Below are 21,828 nucleotides of genomic sequence, written 5' to 3' on the forward strand. Positions count from 1 at the left end.
AACCAAAACAAAGGACAATGGCCCAGAAGGCGTGTGTTGAGGGGAAACCAGGCCAACCGGCAGGGTCAGGGCCAAATTCCCCGGCTGCCTGCCGCTGCTAGCGCCCCACCTCACTGCTGGCCTTGACGGAAGACGGGAAATATTCCCACAATGAACAGTTCTCTCAAAGGACTCCCACGAGCTCCGTCAGCCAGCGACTTGGATAGCTTTTGAAGTATGATGCACTCTACAAGAAGCCAGAGGTGAAAGGCTACGTATGATGTGATTCCATTGACACGAAATGTCCAGAAAAGGCAGATTTCTAGAGGCAGGAAGCAGAGGGGCTTAGCTGCCTCAGACCAGGGGTGGACACGGACCCTGGCTGCCAATGGGCTTCTGCTGTCAATGCTCTAGAACTGGAGTGTAGTGACGTCTGCGTGACTTTGTCGCGTTACTAAACACCAGCGACTAGCACACAAAAGCAATTGTCAAATGGGTGAATTTTATGATATGTAAATTATGTCTTAGTGAAAACTGCAGAAACTATAATCCACTTAGCAAATTTTAAGCCGACAGTCCAGTTGGATGGATGGGAAGGCTTATAGATAAACCGGAAAACGTGCACGTACGCCTAAAGTTTGTTAATTAGATGATAATGAGAGCCCAAAACCCATTTTAAAGGAATGTGTGAACACCTTTTTGTCTGGGGCAAGGCCGCCTTCCTTCTGGCATGAGCCCCGTTCATGGCCCTAATTTGTGGAGAGCGTGAAGCGGGGCCCATGTGAGCGCCCCACTGCATCTGCTCCCCCACAGGCAGGCCCAGGGCTTGCCCTGGGGCACGTGCCCAGCCTCCGTGACGCCCTGTCTCAGCTTGGGGAGCAGGGTCGGGGTGCCCTTCACAGTCTAAGGGGGCTGGTTTCATCTCGATGTGCTCACTTGTGGTGATTGAGATGAGGCACAGCTCCTTGGCCATCCAGTCTAACATCCCGTGTTGTATTTTATCACCAAAAATGCTGGCATTCGGTTTTGTGAGACCATGAGTTGTTTCCAGAGTGGGGTAATACATTCATTATAGAAAGGTCAGGGCAGCTCAGCCCCAAAGACTTTCAGTGGGGACCGGCTCCAGCTGGTTGAGCAGGGCGCTGGGGAGGGTGTGGGGCGCAGGGCCAGTGGGCCTGGCCTTGGAGTGAGAGAGAGCTTCAGTTTCTAGCTGGAGTTCAATAACAACTTGCACAGAGCAGGGCGGAGCCTGTCTCAGACACTATTCCAGTGTCTGAAGTCTGTCACCCTCTGGCTGGCCCAGTCTGAGGTCAGGCGGAGGCACCAAGGCCCAGGGACTGGCAGATCCCGCAGCTCTGGCTCTGGGAGGGTCCTCAGGGCCTGCCTTGGAGTCACTCTTACCCTTGGCCTCAGGGTCCAGGCTGTGGGTTTGTCTGGGTGCTTGTTTCTCCTCCTGAGGCTTCCCCGGTTGATGCTCTTTGGTCTCTGCTTCTCTCTCTCTCGCTCTCTCTCTGCCTCCATCTCTCCCGGGGTCCCTCATCTCCCGGGATGCCTGTGCCCCACCCACCTCACTCTCCCGCCAGTGAGCAGGTACACCCAGAAGCTGCGACACCAGCTGGGCCGAGACTCCAAGTTCATCCTGTGCTACTCACAGAAGGAGGAGGTGCTGCTGGAGGAGACGTACACAGACACCATCATGGAGCTCGTCAACCTCAGCAATGAGAGCCTGGGCAGCCTGGGCAGCCTGGCCTGCCTCCTGGACCCCTCCACGGGCGTCCTCAACGAGCAGGGGGAGACCATCTTCGTCTTCGGCGATGCTGGCGTGGGCAAGTCCATGCTGCTGCAGCGGCTGCAGAGCCTCTGGGCCGCCGGCCAGCTGGACGCGGGGCTCAAGTTCTTCTTCCACTTCCGCTGCCGCATGTTCAGCTGCTTCAAGGATAGCGACACGCTGAGCCTGCAGGACCTGCTCTTCAAGCATTACTGCTACCCGGAGCAGGACCCCGAGGAGGTGTTCACGTTCCTGCTGCGCTTCCCCCACACCGCCCTCTTCACTTTCGACGGCCTGGACGAGCTCCACTCGGACTTTGACCTGAGCCACGTGCCCGACACCTCATCGCCCTGGGAGCCTGCCCACCCCCTGGTCCTGCTGGCCAACCTGCTCAGCGGGATGCTGCTCAAGGGGGCTGCCAAGGTGCTCACGGCCCGCACAGGCATCGAGATCCCACGGCAGCTCCTGCGGAAGAAGGTTCTTCTGCGGGGCTTCTCCCCCAGCCACCTGCGGGCCTACGCCAGGAGGATGTTCCCCAACCGGGCCACGCAGGCCCACCTGCTGGACCAGCTGGAGGCCAACCCCAACCTCTGCAGCCTGTGCGCCGTGCCCCTCTTCTGCTGGATCATCTTCCGCTGCTTCCAGCACTTCCACAGCACCCTCGACAGCTCCCTGCAGCTGCCCGACTGCACCGTGACCCTGACCGATGTCTTCCTGCTGATCACCGAGGTCCACCTGAACCGGACGCAGCCCTCCAGCCTGGTGCAGCGGAACACGCGCAGCCAGACGGAGACCTTCCGCGCCAGCCTGGGCACCCTGCACTCGCTGGGGCACGTGGCCCACTGGGGCATGGAGAAGAACCTCTTCATCTTCAGCCAGGAGGAGGTACAGGCCTCCAAGCTGCAGGAGGCTGACCTGCAGCTGGGCTTCTTGCGGGCCATGCCCGAGCTGGGCCTCGGCGGGGACCAGCAGTCCTATGAGTTCTTCCACACCACCCTCCAGGCCTTCTTTACCGCCTTCTTCCTCGTGGTGGACGACAAGGTGGGCACTCAGGACCTGCTCAGGTTCTTCCAGGAGTGGGTGCCTCCCGGGAAGGAAGCAGCTGTGTCCTGTTCCCCCCTTTCCTTCCCTTTCCAGTGCCTGGGGGACGGTGGCCTGATGGGGGAAGACCCCTTCAAGAACAAGGATCACTTTCAGTTCACCAACCTCTTCCTGTGCGGGCTATTGTCCAAAGCCAAAAAGAAGCTCCTGCAGCACCTGGTGCCAGCTGCGGCCCTTAGGAAAAAGCGCAAGGCCCTGTGGGCACACCTGTTTACCAGCCTGCGGTCCTACCTGAAGACCCTGCCCCGTGTTCAGACTGACGGCTTCCACCAGGTGCAGGCCATGCCCACCTTCATCTGGATGCTGCGCTGCATCTACGAGACGCAGAGCGAGAAGGTGGGGCAGCTGGCGGCCAGGGGCATCTGTGCCAACTACCTCAAGCTGACCTACTGCAACGCCTGCTCGGCCGACTGCAGCGCCCTCTCCTTCGTCCTGCACCACTTCCGCAAGCGGCTGGCCCTCGACCTGGACAACAACAACCTCAACGACTACGGCGTGCGGGAGCTGCAGCCCTGCTTCAGCTGCCTCACCGTCATCAGGTGAGGCTGCCGGGCCGAGGCGGGCCAGGCTGGGGGACCCCCTGGGTTTCCCTGGGAATCACCACCGCTGGTCCTGGAACATGCGCACCGTCTCTGTCTCAGGGCGGCAGGAAGCAAGGAGCAAAGCTGCAAAGTCAGGCGGACCTGCCGCTGCCCCAGCTGAGTGTCCTTGAACGAGGGCTTCGCCTCTCTGAGCCTCAGCGTCCTCGTCTGGAGAAAGGAAATGCTCGTATCCTGGCCGTTAGGGTGCAGCTGAGCCTTGAACGAGGCGGGGGTTAGGAGTGCGGAACCCTTGCAGTCAAAAGCCACAGAGAACTTTTGACCTTCCCAACACTTAACTACAAGTAGCCGGCTGTTGCCTGAAAGCCTTACTGAGAACATAAACAGCTGACCCATTACATAAGGTGCAGGCAAAAGTAGGTTTACAGTTGTGAGTACGCGAAACAGAGTGTATCATCGTATCATCATGTATTAATTACCGTATTATTTTCCATACGAACCACTGCAAACCTACTTTTGCCCACTCCTGTAGCTATTTGGTATGTTCCATGGATCATATACTGTATTCTTACAATGGAATAAGCTAGAGAAAGGAAAATGTTATAAGAAAATCATAAGGAAGAGAAAATACATGTTATTTTATGCGTTTGTGACGTAGCTGGCTTTCTCTTAATTTTCTCAATGTTTTTAGGCAATACGGCTTATCTGTTTTCTCAAAGTTTTGCAAATCTCCAAGAAGGTTTTCAAGGTATTTATTGAAAACACCACGTATTAGTGGCTCGAACAGCTCGCAGCCCTGCTGTTCAGGGTCAATGGCAGTGACGATCAGCATTTACTGAGAAAGGGTGAAGTCGTTACAAATACTACCCAATTTAATCCTCTTAACGCACCCCAGTAAATTCAATAAAAGTTAAAAAAAATTAATAAAATAAATATGCTTAATTTAAGAAGTTCTGTAAGGTAGATACTACCTTACAGCCTTTATTTGGGCCAATGAGGAAACGGAGGCAGAGAGAAGGTGATGCATTGCTCAAGGTCACCCAGCCAGCCACGGTGGAGCCAGAATCAAAAAGAACTCACCTTTTACGATGTATGCGAGGGTCAGAGAGGTAGCCCCTGGTTGCAGAAAAGGCCGACTCCGTGTGAGCTGGCATTTGTTGCTTCCCGTGACCAAAGCAGCGTCCGTGAGCTGCCGGCGATCTCAGTGAAAAGGGCTGCCTCTTGATGAGCTTCCTGTTGACTGCTTTCTTCTATTAGCATTGACTGTATACACCTGGAAATCTCTCCACAGGAGGTAGTTCTCCATTAGTTGGCTCATGCATCTCTAGGGAGCAGAGGGGATTTGGGATCGTTTTTGGGTAACTGTTTCGTCGATGCCAGAGTGTAAATGGTGTGGGGACAGTGGGGTATGGGGAGCCCAAGGCTGCCCAGGCCCAGGAACTGAGAGAGGCCTGGGGTCTTCTCTGATGCTGGCTGACCAGCATCTCTCGGTCCGTAGCCTCAGGCAGCCTGAGACTCGGTGCCCCCCTGTGCTCATCTCGTTAGACGGAATCTCCACACCAGTGTGGGGGTCCTGCCCCAGGCCACTGCCCAGGTTTTTCTCCACACCAGTAGAGGAGGAAGCAAGAGGGAATGGGCCACCCCAAGGAAACATTTTGAGCTCTGTGAAGATATCCGTCAGGATTAGTTTCAGCTGAGAGAGAAAACTCGCGGTATCAGTGGTTTAGATAATGTACAAGCTTACGTGTCTCTCAGGCAAAAGTCTAGAGGAGGGCAGTCCCGGGCTGCACGTGCTCCCGTGACCCTCAGGAGCCCAGGCTCTCCTCTGCCTTGCTATCCTGCCGCCCTCGCTTCCTGGCTTCCACCTCTTGGCCCAAGATGGCTGCTCAAGCTCCAGCCATTCAATCAACATTCTAGCCACCTGGAAGAAGGAAGGACAAAGAAGGACACACCCCATGGTTTTAAGAAGACTTCTCAGTTATTGCTAATGATTCTTCTGCTTAAATTTCATGGGGCAGAGCTTGATCACATGAGCCTAGATAAAAAAATGGGGAACTCTGTGTCTAGGAAAGCATAGGTATTGGGAGTGACCGGCAGCTCCTGCCACGTTGGGACAGCAGTGCCTTGTGCATAGACGCTGTGCCCAGCGCCAAGGTGGGGACCACTGGGGGCAGGGCCCAGAGTGTCTGACCCTGACATTTGGATGAGGGCTAAAAATCAAGCTTTTACCTGTTCAGCCTTTTACTGAGTAAAAGCCGTGCGTGCAATCTGGCCCGAGGCTTGGGTTTGTTTGTAGATGAAGTTTTACTGGAGTGGTCACACCCACTTGTTTACAAATTGGCTTTTTCACACAAAGGACTTGAGTGGCACGGAGGCCACCCACAAATGCAGGATGTCAGAGGTGGCTGTCCTCACGTGCCCCGCGAGTGTCCCCTGGAGTCCTTGTGTGGGGTCAGGGCTATGCTGTGGCCTTGCCACCGGGCTGGTTCTGGGCGGGCGTGTTGGCTCCACGCTGACCGGGCTCTACATTTCAGGCTGTCTGGTGGCTGGCTGCTACAGCCATTCCCTCGGGTGGCATTTATAGCTGGAAAAGTCCAGAACCTTCCCAGGCTTCCGGGTCCTGGTCGAAAGAATGTCCCCCCTCGGCGAGCAGCGGCCGTCCTGTGTAACTTCCTCTGCTGTTTTGTCCCAGACTCAGCGTAAACCAGATCACCGACGCTGGGGTCAAGGTGCTGTATGAAGAGCTGACCAAGTACAAAATCCTGACGTATTTGGGGTACGTATTTCTCAAGAACACCAGCCCAGCTACGTAGTAATAACACAGAGCAGCAGGAGATTGCCCTTCACGTGAGCGAGCAGATGGCTGGGGCCGACGGCCAAGGGCGCCAGGAGGTGCACTGGACTGGGAGCCAGGAGTCCCGGGCGCCGCTGCCGGTCCAGCCAGCAGCCCATGCCTAGAACAAGTCAGGAAATCGTGCCGGGCCTCCGCCTCCTCACTTGTGTCACTGGGATCCTAATAATACAAGCGAGTGGCTCTATGAGTGGCGGCTGGGGGGTGCAGTGAGCGGCTGTCTTGCAGGGATGTTTTATAAACATTAGAAAACTGTGTGTTAGGGCTTCATTGCGATGGGTCCAGGATCCCTCGGCAGGAGCCTTGGGGCATGACCAGGGGGGCTCCAGGGCAATACCCCGTTTTAAATCCTTGAATATTTCTGCAGCCAAGTGTATGAATGGTCAGGCCAGTCGGGATGCCGGCCACGAAGAGCTCCCTATCCGTTGCCACAGTACTTATGAAAAACTTTGGGTTTTCAGAGCCCGGGATCCGGGCGTGTGGGATAGCCAGCCCCACGCCACTGTGGACTCCGTAAGCGGGAGCCCATGGGCCAGTGTCTTGGACCTCAGTTCCCCGAGCTGAGGAGTGAGGACAGGGTGCCGTCCTTCGGCTCAGGAGTTCTGTGTGAGCGCGGGGCCCTGGAGCCCTGTCCAGTCTCACGTTCACCTTCTTTGTGCGCGTTGCTGAGTTGACTACAAGGCAGACACTGAGGAGGTCCCAATACTCGGGAGCTTCTCCCCCCACAAGATGCTGGGTGGTATCTTAATCTAAAAATGCCCATCGCCTGCCATTTGTTGGGTGCTCACAGGCAGGAGCTTAGAATGATGTCACGTGGTCCTCAGGACAGCTCCGTCAGGGGACTGTCACTCCTACCCCGGTATTACAGAGGGAGAAGCGGAGGCACAGAGACGTTCAGTACCTTGCCCCAGGTCACAAAGCTGGAAGGTGGCGGAGCGGCTTTGAACCCAGCCCGTGAGACCCCAGGGCCCCAAACTCTGGTCTCCGGGTGCCCTTTCTTTCTTCCTTCAACCCGGACTTTGGAAATCAGACGCACATGCTCAGATCTGTTAAAAAAAATGGGGTCATTCAGACGACACTGGGAGTCATCGAGGGTTACGACTGTGCTTTCTCTCGAAGCTTGTACAACAACCAGATCACGGACATTGGAGCCAGATACGTCGCCAGCATCCTGGATGAGTGCAAAGGCCTCACGCACCTGAAGTGAGTGGGGCGGGCATGGCGGGCTCCTTAGCAGCGTCTCCTGGTCACCCTTCCTTATTCAAACAAACAAACAAACAAAAATGTCACCACGAAGAGCTCTCACCTAAAGCCTTCTTCGGTGTGCCCAGGAGCCTTATTGGTGAGATTAGGAGACCTGTGTGTGCAGGTGAGCTGGCCACCTGCAGGATCTATGACCTGTGGGTGGGGCTCAATTTGGGAGGGACCACTTACCATTGCAGGGGAAGGGAAGGTCGCAGCTACCACCCTTTTGGGGGTCTTTTTCCCCCAAGAAGTTCCCCCTTGTCCTAGTCCTTTCAGGCTTCTGTAGTAAGATATTGCAGCCCTGGCTGGCGTAGCTCAGTGGGTTGAGCTCGGTCTACAAACCAAAGCATCGCAGGTGTGATTCCCAGTCAGGGTACATGCCTGGGTTGCAGGCCATGGCCCCCAGCAACTGCACATTGATGTTTCTCTCTTTCTTTCTCCCTCCCTTCCCTCTCTAAAAATAAATAAATAAAATCTTTAAAAAAAGATATCGAAAGCTAGTTGGCTTACAAACACCAAAAATTTATTTCTTTTGATTCTGGAGGCTGGGGAGTCCAAGATCAAAGCGTTGACAGGTTAGGTGTCTGGTGAGGGCCCGATTCCTGGTTCATAGATGGGCCCTCACCGTGTCCTCACCTGGTGGAAAGGGGGCAGGGAGCTCTCCGGGGCCTTTTCATAAACTGCTAACCCCATTGCTGTGGGCCCCACCCTCACGACCTCGTCACCTCCCCAAGGCCTCGCCTCCAAATCCATCACCCTGGGGGTTAGGGTTTTGGAATACGGATGTTGGGGAGGACGCAAACATTCAGACCGCAGCACCCATCTAGTTGCAAGGAAGAGCTTACCTTACCAAGGGTGACAGAGCACCAGGCTTGCAGGAGCCCCTGGTGGTGGGAGCACAGACCTCAGCCATCTGCAGTGAGGCGGGAACCTCCCCCACTCCCTGTCTGCTGATGGGAATGATGGGAATGAGTGATGCTCCAGAGGTCATTTAAAGAACCCCTGGGAAAGCTCGGGTCGCTGAGTTTCTGCAGGTCTCCTGGAGGGGGGTCCAGACTGGCTGTCCTCTAAGCCTCGGGTCCTTCCCTGAGGGGGCATGCAGAGCACAGCCGCTGTGGCTCCCAGCAGAAAGGCCACGCCTCCCAAGAGGCGCCAGAGGGGCTCCCTGCTGGGGATGAGGGTGGCTGAGCTTCCCCGCAGCTGGAGGCTGACGCGGGCACAACTCTCTCTGCAGACTGGGGAAAAACAAAATAACGAGCGAGGGAGGCAAGCGTGTCGCCCTGGCTGTGAAGAACAGCAAGTCCATCTTTGAAGTTGGGTGAGTAGAGACACATGCCGTGCGCGTGCGGAGCCCCACCTGTTCTGCGTCCGTGAGCACCTGCTGGGCTTCTTGTGCGTAAATGCACCAACCGAGCCGCCAGGCAAGCTGTGTGGGAGGGGCCTGGAGAGCTTTCCTCGGGGAGGCCCCAGTGGGCCCCACCCGTCTCTGCCTGGGGAAACGCTGTGGGGAGTCCCCAGACGGACAGTAACGTTCACTGTGTGGACTTTTATTTGATTCATGAAAAAATCCACATTATCACCTCCAGCAAATGGAGGGAGCTCTTCTAGCCCGGAGTGGTGAGTTTCCACAGACAGATGCTCTTCACTTTAAGAATATTGTATATTCCCTGGAGGGTTTTTTTAGTTTATTTTTTTGTTGTAGTTGAATATACATAACATAGAAGTTACCATCTTAATCATTCATAAGCGTACGGTTCAGGGACATTAAGTCCAATCCTATGGGTGTATGACCATCACGACTACCCATCTGCAGAACTCTCTTCATCTTGCACGGTGAGAAACTCTCCACTCATGAAAGAGTCACTCCCCCCTCCCCTCCCCCAGCCCCTGGCAAGCACCGTTCTACTTCCTGTCCCGGTTTATTTGACTCCTGTTGGTCCCTCCTGGAAGTGGAGTCCTAGAGGGTTTGTCTTCTTGAGACTGGCTTATTTCACTTGGCACGAGGTCCTCAAGATTCACCCATGCTGTCGCGTGGGTGGAGATTCCCCTCCTCTCCAGGGCTGACGGCCGGCCCGCTGCAGGCAGGTGCGGAGCGCAGTGAGTGTGTTCACCCGCCCACCTGCCGACGGGCACGTGGGTCGCTTCCACCTGTCAGCTGCTGTGAGCGGTGCCGCCGTGAGCGTGGGTGTGCGCATGTCTCTTGCAGACTCTGCTTTCCACGCTTTCGTTTTGTTTTTCATTTTTTTGGCTCTATACCCAGAAGTAGAACTGCTGGATCAGATGCTAATTCTATTTTTCTTTTGACAAAACACCATACTGTTTTCTGCAGTGGCTGCATCATCTCACATGCCCACCCACAGTGCACGAGAGTTCCAGTTTCTCCACATCCTCGCCAACACTTGTATTTTCTGTTTTTATTTTTTAATAGTAATCATCCTGATGCACGTGAGGTGGTATCGCACTGTGGTTTTGGTTTGCAGGCCTTTTAAACCTTTTTGTATTGTCGTAATGTCTTATTCGATTATAAGAGAAATACAGATAATCTTATTTGTAAATGATGGAAAGTATGAAAAGTATAATGAAAATCAGTTTCTCAGAAATAATTATCACCAACATTTGAGTTCAGCTAAGCTTCCTTGCTCTCACTATACCATATTTTAAAGATTTTATTTATTTGTTTTTAGAGAGGGGAAGGGAGGGAAACATCAATCACAAGCCTCTCTCATGGCCCCAGTAGGGGACCTGGCCTGCAACACAGGCATGTGCCCTGACCGGGAATCGAACTGGTGACCTCTCACTTTGTTGCTTTGCAGGAAGACATCCAACCCACTAAGATACCCCAGTCAGGGCTCTCTATACTAGGTCATTTAAAAAAATATATAGGTCATTTTTTTCTATATTTAGAAAAAATACATTTACAGAATTGTATTCTACCATCTTCACTTAATTAAAAATGTGATACCGTTCTGTTGGATAGCACACACACTTTTTAAGCCAAACACTGGAAACTCTTAGCCTGGGGTTTTAGCCAGCCATCTTGGGAGGGAGGGAAAGAGGAAGGGAGGGAGGGAGGGAGGGAGGGGAGGAGAGAAGGAGGGAGGGAGGGGAGGAGGGGGGAGGAGGAAAGGAGGGAAGGAGGGAGGGAGGGAGGGGAGGAGGAAGCAGGTGCCTTGCTGTGGGGGACCATTTCGCTGCAGCAGCTGTGGGTCTGCTGTGGGTGGGCCGGGCAGGCAGACTCGCTTTGCTTTACACAGACAGTGCCCCTCGGCCTGCTGGGAATAACTGGCCCTTATGGTAGGCCAGGCGCTGTTCTGAGTGCTTGCATGTATCACCTCAACCTCACAACGGTTCTGCGAGGACATGCTCTTACTATCTCCCTTTTATAGACGAGGGGATGAGACCTAAGAAATGACATAAGTCCCCCAAGCGTGTGCACGCAGTAGGCCAGAGGCCGGAACGTGAGGTCCTACCCGGGAGCCCAGCCCCTGACCTGGCAGACCCCATTTGGGCAGACCCTTGCCTCGGCCAGGTTCCCTTGGGTGACCCGCTCTGGGGGAGAGGGCACAGCTCTGTCACCGCGGCTCCCCACCCACACCGCCACAACCCACGAGGCACAGGGCGGCAATGCCCTCTTGCATCGAAGAGTCATCGCTGTGAAGGCTTCTGAATGTGCGTCCTGGGCCTGGCCTCACAGAAGGCGGCCGTGCCTTCACAACCCTCTCGGACCCCTGCCCAGAGTCACATGGGCACCAGGAGGCCAGCACCCCCACTGGCCTTTCTTCGAGGCTGCACACTGTGCGGGTGGCACTTCTGGGACTGCCTTGGGCTTCGGCTCTCTGACTGACAGCTCTCCGAAAGCCCAGGGGTGAGACTTGGTCTCCAGTTGTGCAACTCGCTGACGGGCTGCCGTTCGCAAGACTTCACCTCCCTGTATCCTGCCGCTTCCCTCTGAACCTGAGACCCCCGGGGTGGCTCACTCAGGGACTGGCGTGGGCATCGGTCCCCGGGCCACGGCTCCCCGGACGGAGCAGACACCCCCGCCCGCTGAGTGTACAGCCCAGCCGTGGGCGCCAGCAGGAAATATGGGGTAACGTGCACTCACCTTCTCCATCTTGCCTCTGCCCTCAGGATGTGGGGCAATCAAATCGGTGATGAAGGAGCAAAGGCCTTCGCCGAGGCTCTGAGGAACCACCCCAGCCTGACCAACCTGAGGTACCTGCTGCCCTCTGATGCCCGCTGTCCCCAGGGCCAGCCTGGTCCCTCGTGTGCCTCCCAGTGTGCCAGGGGAGGAGCCGGGGGGAAGAGGGTGCTTGGCCTTCCTAGGGAGAGAGGTGTGTGTGTGCAAGTTTTTTTTCTTTTTCTTTTTTTAAAATTTTTTTAAGATTTATTTATTTATTTTATTTTAGAGAGGGAAGGGAGGGAGAAAGAGAGAGAGAAGCATCAATGTGCAGTTGCTGGGGGTCATAGCCTGCGACCCAGGCATGTACCCTGACTGGGAATTGAACCTGTGACACTTTGGTTTGCATCCCACGCTCAAATCCACTGAGCTACGCCAGCCAGGGATTTTTTTCTTTCTAAGATGTTTTTGTTGACGTAGAGGAGGCATACAGTAAAGCACGTGCTTAGGTGCTCTGCTCCGTAATTTGACACAGGCACACACCAACACCCCCCCACCGAGTGAGGACCGAGGACGTGGCCAGCCCCTCAGCCGCCCCGTCCCCCCACGCCCATGGGGGTGAGGAGGAATTCCGGAGTCCAGACAAAAGTGAAAGGGCTCCTTCCCCATTCTCAGGATGGCGCTGGGACGGAGGGGGCCCTTCGTGTCTGTGCACAGGCACAAGCCCCCTGGCCCTCCTTGGGGCCTCTGGCCAAACCTCAGGGCCTCGGTGTCCCCCGTTGCCCGTGTCCTGCCTGCCACTGAGGGAGAACCCGAGATAGTGGGGCAACAGCAGGGTTCCTTCCTGATGGGGACAGAGGAAGCCCACCCAGCGCTCACACACGGGCCCCTCGAGAATGCCAGCCCCCTGAGGCAGAGCTGAGCAGGCCTCGTCAGCCCCGGGTCTGCTCCGTGACCAGGTCCCACCTGCGTCCAGGGGCTCCCCTCTGACCTCACACTCAGAGCAGGCACTCAGAGCAGGCACTCTGCAGCAGCAGGGCCCGGGGGCTGTGACCAGGTCCCACCTGCGTCCAGTGGCTCCTCTCCAACCTCACACTCAGAGCAGGCACTCTGCAGCAGCAGGTCCCTGGGCTGCGGGCGAGGCTGAGGACTCCCGCCTCGGGGCCCTCTGGGCGGGGCAGCTCCTCCTGATGGGGCCTTCTGGCCGTTTCGGTTGCTGCAGCCAAGGCCTGACATAATGACCCGTCCCTGTGTTTTCTGTCCTAGTCTGGCATTCAATGGCATTTCCAAAGAAGGAGGGAAGAGCCTCGCCCAGGCCCTGAAGCAGAATGCGTCTCTGAGAATATTCTGGTAATTACCAGAGGTATTTTGAAAGGTTGGATCTCGGGGTTTATTCCAAAGACTGCATGCACCAGCCAAGAATCTTAGCGAAAAAACTGCCTCTCCATTGAAAAGGCTCTAGACCTTTCTTTGAAGTTTGATCGATAATCTGCTGGAGCAGAAAATAGTCATTCTCAGAAGCACAAGCAGGCACAGGAGGGGAAGTGGGCTCAGGGGCGTGAGTTCGAGGCCGTAGCCTTTGTCGGCAAGCTGGGCCTCGGGAAACCCGCAAGGTTGGCTTCAGTGCCTGCCGGGGGCAGCCTCAGAACCCCCAGCTGCGCCACGCAGATGCCAGCAGCCATGCACTTGGCCTGAAGTCCTCTCCCGTCTTCCTCTTGAACTGCCTTCCTGCCCCTGCAGCCTCCTCCTTCCTCGTGCAGCCACGCCGGGGTCTGGCCTTGGTGCTCCGGCTCACCTGTCACCTGTCACCTGTCACCTGTCACAGGATGCCCGCAGTCCTCACCCCCTCTCTGCCCGCCAGGGGCGCTAGTGCATGTTGCCTCTGACCGTGTTCTTTTGTTGTTGTTGTTCCTTTTTCTTTTGGTCGTGATTATTTCATTTTATTTACTTATTTGCATTTTCCTTACTCACCTGCGTCATCCGTGGCTCGGGGGGGGGGGGAGGAAATTCTGCTCCGAGTCGACGTGTCTGCCTCTTGAGGCTCAGGGCTCGTGAGGCATCGGCTGGGTCGTGAAAACGGCGTCCCGAGGCGGCTCTGCTATCCGGCCTGCTGGCCGGGGAGTGCGGTTCTCATTCTCTCCCTTTCCAAACATATTTTATAAATTTGGGAAAGTAACATATGCTGCTTTTTAATTTTTTTTGAAAAAAGTAAGACACGGAAGTCTGAAAAGCAGGAAGTGAAAGTACCTCCTCCCTCGTGTTTTCCAAATGTACCCCGTTTCTTCTAGTCTTTGAGCGTGTGTTCCAGCCTTTCTAGTATTTGAATGCATGTCTATTCAAATATATATACACACACACACATATATATATACCCACTTTCTTGCAGAATAGAGTAGCATTTCCCAAGTGGCTTTAAAAACATCTTGACCATATGTCACCCACATTTTGCATCTCCTTTTATGTCAGGGTTCCTCAATTTCAACACTGTTGACATTCTGATCAGTTGACATGCTTTGTTGGGAGGGGCTGTCCTGTGGCTGGAGGGGTGCTTAGCAGAATCCCTGGCCCCCACCCATTACAGACCAGTCGTCCCCCCAGTTGTGACCATCAAAAATGTCTCCAGACGTTGGTGAGTGTGCCCCGGAGACCGAGAACCACTCTTGCACAAGGAGAGTGATGCCCAGCCTGATGCTTCCCGAGCACCGGCGACACCGGGCGTCATTCTCAGCCCGTGTATGTGTGTTCGCTCACGCTCACGGTCACCCTGTCGGGCCCGTGCTATCACTGTCCGCATTCACCGGTGAGAAAACTCAGGCCTAGAGAAGGGAGACCACCCACCCGAGGCCGCCTTTGCTCGCAGGTGACACACACCCGGCGTGTCGGGCTCCAGAGCACCTCAAACACTGTGCCCTCCGCCCCCTCCTCTGCACGACCTCATTCTCGAAGGCCTGAGCAACGTTCCATTGAGTGGACGTTCACGATTTATTTTGCCAGTTGCCTCTATTGATATTTAAATTCTTTCACATTTCCCTTACGACTGGTAGTGCTGCAATCGATACCGTGTGTAGAGGTCCTTGTGTACTCTTTGCACACGCCAATTTCTAGAAGTCTAATTGTTGGCTCCAAGTGTGACACATTTAAAATTTGGGTAGACACTACCAAATTGTCCTTCAAGGAATGATTTTAATGTTTCTATCCCATTCTTCTTCTTTATTTATTCTTTCATGCGCTGGCCCAGCGGGGTCCAATCCTATTTACCTCCGGAGCTTCCAGCCCTCGGGGCTTTGTCTAGAGCACTTTCGGTCCTAAGAACAACTGGGAGACCTCCTGACCTGTCCGTGTCTGGCACGGGCCTTCACAGCTGGGCTCAGGGCAGGGCGCTAGACACACGGTCATGTGCCGTCGGCGGGCTTTTCTGGGTCTTTATCCGGCTGACTTGGGCAACCCGCTGTCGGTGGTGTCCGAGGGAGCGAGGGGGCTGGCAGCCAGCCACCTGAGAAGCAGGCATGGGCCTCTCATTTGCAGGGGGCTCTGGTCCTCTTAGAGATCTCAGGGCTCAGCCAGGATGGAGAGAAGGGAGCGTGGGCACCTGTGAAGTACGAGTTTAGGAGTCGACTTTGCCCTAGAAGGGAACCACCATTGGTCGTCCATGAGGCTCCGAGGCCGGGCTTGGGGCCTGGCTGTCTGAGCCGCTGATGAGCTGTGTACGCGGGAGGCACCCACTCGGGCTGGGGTCCCGCACCCTTGAACTCATTTAGGACGTGAGCCGGGCAGGGCTCTCCGAGTAGTAACACTTCCTTTCCCTTCTAGGCTCACCAAAAATGAACTCGACGATGACGTGGCCGAGAGCATGGCAGAGATGTTGAAGTCAACCAGACGCTGAAACATTTATGGTAACTCAGAGAACCTTAGAATCTCGGTCTGTGCTGCTTAAAAAAAAAATATTGATTAAGATGCACATGCCATACGATTCACCCTTTTAAAGTGTACAGTTCACTAGTCTTTAGTATATTCCCAAGGCTGTGCAACCATCACTACTCTCTAATTCTAGAACAGTCTTATCTACCCACCTCCCGACCCCCAAACTTGTGTGTGTTAAACTGTCCTTCCCTGTCCTGTTCCTCCCCCAGCCCCAGGCACCCACTCATCTACTTTCAGGGTCCATGGATTTGCCTATTTGGGGCATTCACAGACGTGGAATCAAACAGTGTGTGGCTTTTTGTCTCTGTGCTCTGTCATTAGTAGATGTTTTGAAGGTTCACCTACATTATAGCTTGTATCAATGACCCTTCACCACTTTTATGGACGCATGCCACTGCACTGTGTGGGTTTCCCACAGTCTGTGTGTCCATTCACACGTTGGCGGACACTTGGGTGGTTCCTACTTTGACACCGTTCTGGACGACGCTGCCGTGAACACTGGTGGACATGCTCGTGCGTGAGCATCTGTTTCCGTTTCCTCGGGTGCATGCGCGCACTTAGGGGTAGAATCGCTGGGTCACAGAGTCCCGCTCAGTTACCTTCTGAGGAATTGCCGAACTGTGTCCTGAGCACGGCTCTCCCTGGCATGCCCACCAGTCAAGCTCGAGGGTTCCCGCTTCTCCCAGTTCTCTCCATCACCCGTCATCGTCTGTCGGTCTGAATCCTGCCGTCCCGGTGCTGGGAAGCGGGCCTCACTGCGGTTTTGACCCGCAGCTCCCCGACGGCTAACAGTGAGGGGTGTCTTTTCATGCTGCCGTCGGCCGTGTGGGTATCTTCTTTGGAGAAATGTCTCCACATCCTTGTCCCATCTTTAAATCGGGTTATTTGCCTTTTTATTGCGGAGTTGTTAGAGTTCTTTGTATATTCTGGGTACCCGACATTTGTTAGACATATGATTTGCAAATATTTTCTCTCTTTTCACTTTCGTTTTTTTTTTTCATTTTAATTTTTTAATAGCAGTTGTATATAAGGTTACTTTATTCCTGCGTAGGCTCACATGCTTCTTCTTGTATTTGCCCTTCACCTTTCCTTCTTGGCGAGATTTGGCTTCACGTTCGAGGGTCTTTGTGCGGTCATTGCCCAGCTTCTACCTGGTGATGAGCACCTCACGGGGCAAGTGCCTAGGTGAGCAGCGGTGGGTGGTCCCATTAGCTCTCTCCTACTGCACTCATTCAGTGTAGTCGGCACATTTCTTCCTAGAAACCAGGACTACAGTCCTGGCTGGCATAGCTCAGTGGATTGAGCGCAGGCTGCGAACCAAAGTGTCGTAGGTGTCAATTCCCAGTCAGGGCACATGCCTGGGTTGCAGGCCACGGCCCCCAGCAACTGCACATTGATGTTTCTCTCTCTCTCTCTCTCTCCTCTCTCTCTCTCTCTCTCCCTCCCTTCCCTCTCTAAAATAAATAAATAAAAATCTAAAAAACCAAACCAAAACAAAAAAAACCCCACCTGGACTACTTTGCCAATTTGCTGCTTTTGTGAAATTCTGCCATAGCCCAAATTTTGCCATCCTTTTGGACGGGCACGTGTCACACACTGCGCTTCTGTGTCAGCTCTCTGGAAGGAGAGGACAACATGCCACCTTCTACAGTTCCCACCGCGGTCAGAAGGCACACAGGGCCTGAACTTCATTTTGACCGCTGGCCCTTCTGCAGTGGCCACAAAAGGGAAGAGACACCCACACGCTGCTTCTGGTTTTTCACTTTCCCGATAATGGCCTTTGAAGCACAGAAGTGTTTAATTTTGATGAAGTCCAATGTATCTACCTTTCTTGGCCAGCTGTGCTTTAGGTATCTTCTTAAGAAATTGCTTCTCAAATCCAAGGTCACAAGGTGTGTGTGTGAAGAAGCTGAAGTTCTGCTTTTCCTTGCGTGTTTTAGTTTTGCTCTTAGGCCCATTTGGAGTTCACTGCTTTGCATGGTGTGAGGTGTGAGGGGCAGCTTCCTTCTTTCCAATGTGGACAGCCAGGCGTCCGGGCACCACTTGATGAAAACACTACCTTTCCCTTCTGAATGGCCCTGGCCCTTTTGCCAAAAAAATATATAATAAAGTGACCATAAATGTATGGGTTTATTGGTTTATCCCAGGACTTTCTGTTCTAGTCCATGATTAATATGTTGATCCCCTGCCAGCCACACCCTATCCTGATTATTGTAACTGTGTCGTCGTAGGTTTCTGAAATCAAGAAGTGTGAGTCTTTCCCACTTTGTTCTTCGTTCGCAGGATCGTTGTGGCTATTCTGGGCCCCTTGCATTTCCATGTGAATTTTAGATCACCGTATCTGTTTCTGTAAAAAAAAAAACCAGACTGTGCTACTTTTTCCTCTTTTTTTTTTTTTCCTGGCTTGTAGATTTTCTTTTGTGCCTGTTCCTGGGTGCGAGGCCGGCCCTCCAGGGGGATCGGAGCTGGAACAGGATCAGAGAGCGAGTCAGCCTCCATGGCTTTGCACCTGCACGGCAGGCGTGTGCGCCTGAGTGCTGCTGGGCGGTTCAGCCCCCTGCCTGCCCAGCCTCTCACCAGGTCTTGGCTGGGGCGCCTCGCCCTGCCCCCGGCAAGGGCAGCCGTGCAGCCATGCAGCCCGCGAAGGAAGTGGCTAGAAAACAGCAGAACTCTGTGCCCACTTCCAGGTTTCTATTCTTGCTCCTTTTGCAAAAAAGTCAAATTGCTTACCAGAGGTCAGCACCACTGCTGCTCAGCCCAGGGGTCCCAGCCTCTGGGAACCCAGCCACCATCGTCCTGTGGGGGGAGGGGCAGTTATGGGGACGAGCGCCCCCTTCCGCCGGGCACCCTGGCGCAGGTTGTGAGAAATGCTTCATGCATGTCCGTTCACCGAAGCCTCACACGCCCAGGCCCGGGAGCTTCTCTTAGACTTACTCCCCTGTTATAGATCGGGCAACGGAGGCACAGATAGCTACTGTTTATTTCTTCAAGGATCTGTAGCTAAGAAGTGGGGAGTGTGTGCGAGTGTGTGTGTGTGTGTATGTGAAGGAAGCTTTTAACCACTGCCTCTTAAGGGGTAGGCCCCTTCACCCTTAATTTCTATAATTGCATCGATCAACAGCATGGGCCCTTATCTTCCTGGCAGGGCTGCCTTCTTGGGTCCTCGGTGTCCGGGACTTGTGAGGGTCAAGTTCGGTCATAGCCAGCAGTGAGGAATGAGCCTGCGGTAAAGGGCAGACCGTCAACAGCCTGGCGCTGCGTTGATTTCTGGCTGCGGTTTGGCAGCAGAGTGGCCTGTGGGGCACTGCAGTGGGTGGTGGGGGCTGCCCAGCTGCCCAGAAACCTTTGTTCCCCTTGGATAGCGTGATGGGGTTACTCGTAGTGGCCCCATTATCGCTGCTTTTCCCCTGAGCCCGTGAGCGGCACCACAACTGTTGCTCCTCTTCGCCGCTGAGATGTTGGGGAGGACGCGGTCCCGTCTTAGAAGCCTTGTTTCCCCCGAAGACGAGAATGGCCAGTTGGCAGCTCCTGAGCTGCTCCCCTGCAAGGAGACCCCGGCAGCCGGTTCCCCGAAGCGTTTCCCAGCATTTGTGTGGTCTACACACGTTTCCCAGCGGGCTCCTCGGCACTGAGGAATGTCAAGTGCACACATGCATCAATGTTCACATACCAAGCTATCTCCGTGTGAACACCCAGACACACCCTGCTCACTACGAAAGATACAGAAAAATGAAACATTTTAAAGGCTGTCCTGTACTCAGTGGAGTGACCCCAGACGCTCTGAGCCAGACTAACAGTCGCGTGGACTCAGTTCTCCCGCCGACCCTGTCTGTCTCTGTCCCACCATCCCGTCACCGTGGCCCCCCAATAAGGGGGCAGATTCCGCACTGCCCCTTGTGTGTTGATACAAAAGGTGTGTCCGCCTTCCAGGCTGATCCAGAACCAGATCACCGCCCGGGGGCTCGCCCAGCTGGCAGACGGGTTGCAGAGAACACTGGCATCATGGAGGTTGGTAAGACGCACCCCCTGCTAACGGCGGCAACCAGTGTGTGCTCAGCACCCTCGGCTGCCGCCCGCCCGGTACAGGGGCGGGCGATTATTCCCATCCGTCCCCAGCCGCCCTCACACCTGTGATCCCTTCCCTAGAACTACCCCCGTTTCCTGCTGATTCTATCGTTAGGGTGCATCCCACTCCATTCATTATAACGGCTTTTGTGCGGCTGTCCCCTCCAGACTGTGAGCTCCTGGAGAGTGGGGCCTTTGTCCTGCTCACTGCTGTGTCCCCGGGGGCTTGCACCGCATCTTCACTCACCTTGTTGAGTGACCCAGTGCTCGAGTGCCAGGCCCTGTGCTGGCACTGAAAACCCAGCGGTGAACCATAGGGACCTGCCCTCGTGGCTTTGCCATCCAGTGGGGGTGGGCGACAGGTGAAGTCATTCAAGTACTTCTTTAATGACAACCCCCATGAGTGCCAGCAAGGGGAGAGCTGCGGAGGGAACCTCATGCAGCCGAGGTTTCGGGGATGAGGCCCTTAAGGAAGTGGCATTTAAACTAAACCACTGAAGATGACTAGGACTTAGTCGGGGTGGTAGGGAGGGGAGTGTCCCGTGGAGGGGGAACAGCATATGCAAATGCTCTGAGGCAGGAAGGAGCGTGATGCCCAGCAGCCGATGTGCCCGGGGCTCGGCCGTGTGGAAGAGGGGGCAGCAGGAGCGGATGTAGAAGTCACTGAAGGGGTCAGGCAAAGAAGGGTGTGGCCGGATGTGGTTGTAAAAAGGGTGCTCTGGCTCCTCCGGGGACATGGCTTGGAGGGACCAGAGTGCACACGAAGGGACGGTCCGGAGGACCTGGCAGGGAACCAGAGGAGACACTGTGGGTGCTAGGACCAGAGTCTGGTGGCGAAGATACAGAGAGTCCCAGGGAGGCCTTCTAGGGATGTTCGGGGAGTAAAATCGAACTGGGTGACGGACCATGAAGATGAGGAGGAAGGGGCCGAGGCCGACCCCAGCTGGGATGAAGAGTGTGATTCACTGAGCTGGGGAGCTCCGGGGAGGGTGGCCACTCTGAGGTGGCCAGGGAGCCACCAGGGATGATGTCAAGCAGGGACGTGGCCCCACAGGGGCGAGGTCCAGGCTCCAGGTCACTGACATAGATGAGGCCACGGCCTGGGGAAAGGGTCTCGCCCCCAGCTTGGAGGAAACCTGTTATTGAGAGATCACATGGGTGGCGTGGCCAGGTATACGGGGGGGGGGGGGGGGGGGGGGGGGGGGGGGGGGGGGGGGGGGGGGGGGGCGGGGGGAACCAGAGGGCATAGGGTCAAGCCAAGGGAAGGTCATGTTTCCAGAAGGAGAAAGAGAGAAAGCAGGACACCCAAACGCCCGTGAAGGTCCAAAAGGGCCCCGTGGGGGCAGCCATTAAGTTCAAGTTCCTAGAAGCTACTGGTGACCTTAGGGAGACCTAGTTCACAGAGTGATGGGAGCAGAAGAGGATTCATGTTAGTATGAAATATACACAACGAGAGCACACTCCCTGATTTCAGGGCGGCGCGAAGCACGGTCGTGAGGAGCACGCGCGCGCACGGCGCTCCCTGACCGTTCACTCGTGTGCTTTGCTTTTCTCCGCCAGCCTGAATGGGAACTTGATCAAGCCCGAGGAGGCCAAAGGCTATGAAGATGAGAAGCGGCTTGTCTGTTTCTGAGAGGACACTTTCCCGTCCCCTTGGGGGGCGCTCCTGCAGCCGCCACCACGCTGGGCCGTCACTTGGTCACTTGGTCACCCAGTTTTCTTCTGCGTCTCGTCTCGGAAGGGTCTGCTGAGATGGTGAGACGGGACCGCCTGCTGGGAGCCTCTGCCTTCGGGATGCGAGTCCACCTCCCTGCAGAGGCCGAGGGGCAGACCCTACGCTCCTCCCCGCATGCTGTTGCCGTTTTGCAGGGAGGGTGGGCTTTGTAAGACTGTAAACATGCTGTGAAGAGATGTGAACGCACGTCCACGGTCACTTTAACCTGAGACTAGAGGAGTACGACTTGGAGCTCCCCCAAATGCCTGCCCTGCGGACCTGGGGAGCAGCCAGCTGGCCACTGCTGTCGTCCGGGAAGGATCCAGGGCTCCAAGCAGAAGTTGGCGCCAAGTTTCTTGCAGGAAAGGTGCTCAGTGAGCGAGAAGTGTTTGCCCTGATGCGTTCTCCTTGCTCAGTCCCCCCCCCCCATGTGTTGCTGTTGTTCCCACTTCATGGCTATCGGTTCCGAGGTGTGTGCAGGGTGGGGAGGTCGTCGGTGCCAAGGAAAGTACACGTCACGGCTTTAGT

General features: G+C 55.1%; 1 protein-coding gene across 1 annotated transcript in view; it reads left to right on the forward strand.

The window, feature by feature from the left end:
- Nucleotides 1-21,219, forward strand: part of NOD1 (nucleotide binding oligomerization domain containing 1) — a 37,164-nt gene extending 15,945 nt beyond the window's left edge. The window contains 11 exon segments of the mRNA XM_028525712.2: nucleotides 1,563-3,387; nucleotides 6,080-6,163; nucleotides 7,358-7,441; nucleotides 8,718-8,801; nucleotides 11,612-11,695; nucleotides 12,867-12,950; nucleotides 15,411-15,466; nucleotides 15,469-15,493; nucleotides 19,452-19,529; nucleotides 20,411-20,416; nucleotides 21,147-21,219. Coding sequence (XP_028381513.1) covers nucleotides 1,563-3,387; nucleotides 6,080-6,163; nucleotides 7,358-7,441; nucleotides 8,718-8,801; nucleotides 11,612-11,695; nucleotides 12,867-12,950; nucleotides 15,411-15,466; nucleotides 15,469-15,493; nucleotides 19,452-19,529; nucleotides 20,411-20,416; nucleotides 21,147-21,219 — 2,483 coding nt within the window.
- Nucleotides 21,220-21,828: the final 609 nt, after the last annotated feature.

This window comes from Phyllostomus discolor, chromosome 10, assembly GCF_004126475.2.
Source record: "Phyllostomus discolor isolate MPI-MPIP mPhyDis1 chromosome 10, mPhyDis1.pri.v3, whole genome shotgun sequence".
Lineage (NCBI taxonomy): Eukaryota > Metazoa > Chordata > Mammalia > Chiroptera > Phyllostomidae > Phyllostomus > Phyllostomus discolor.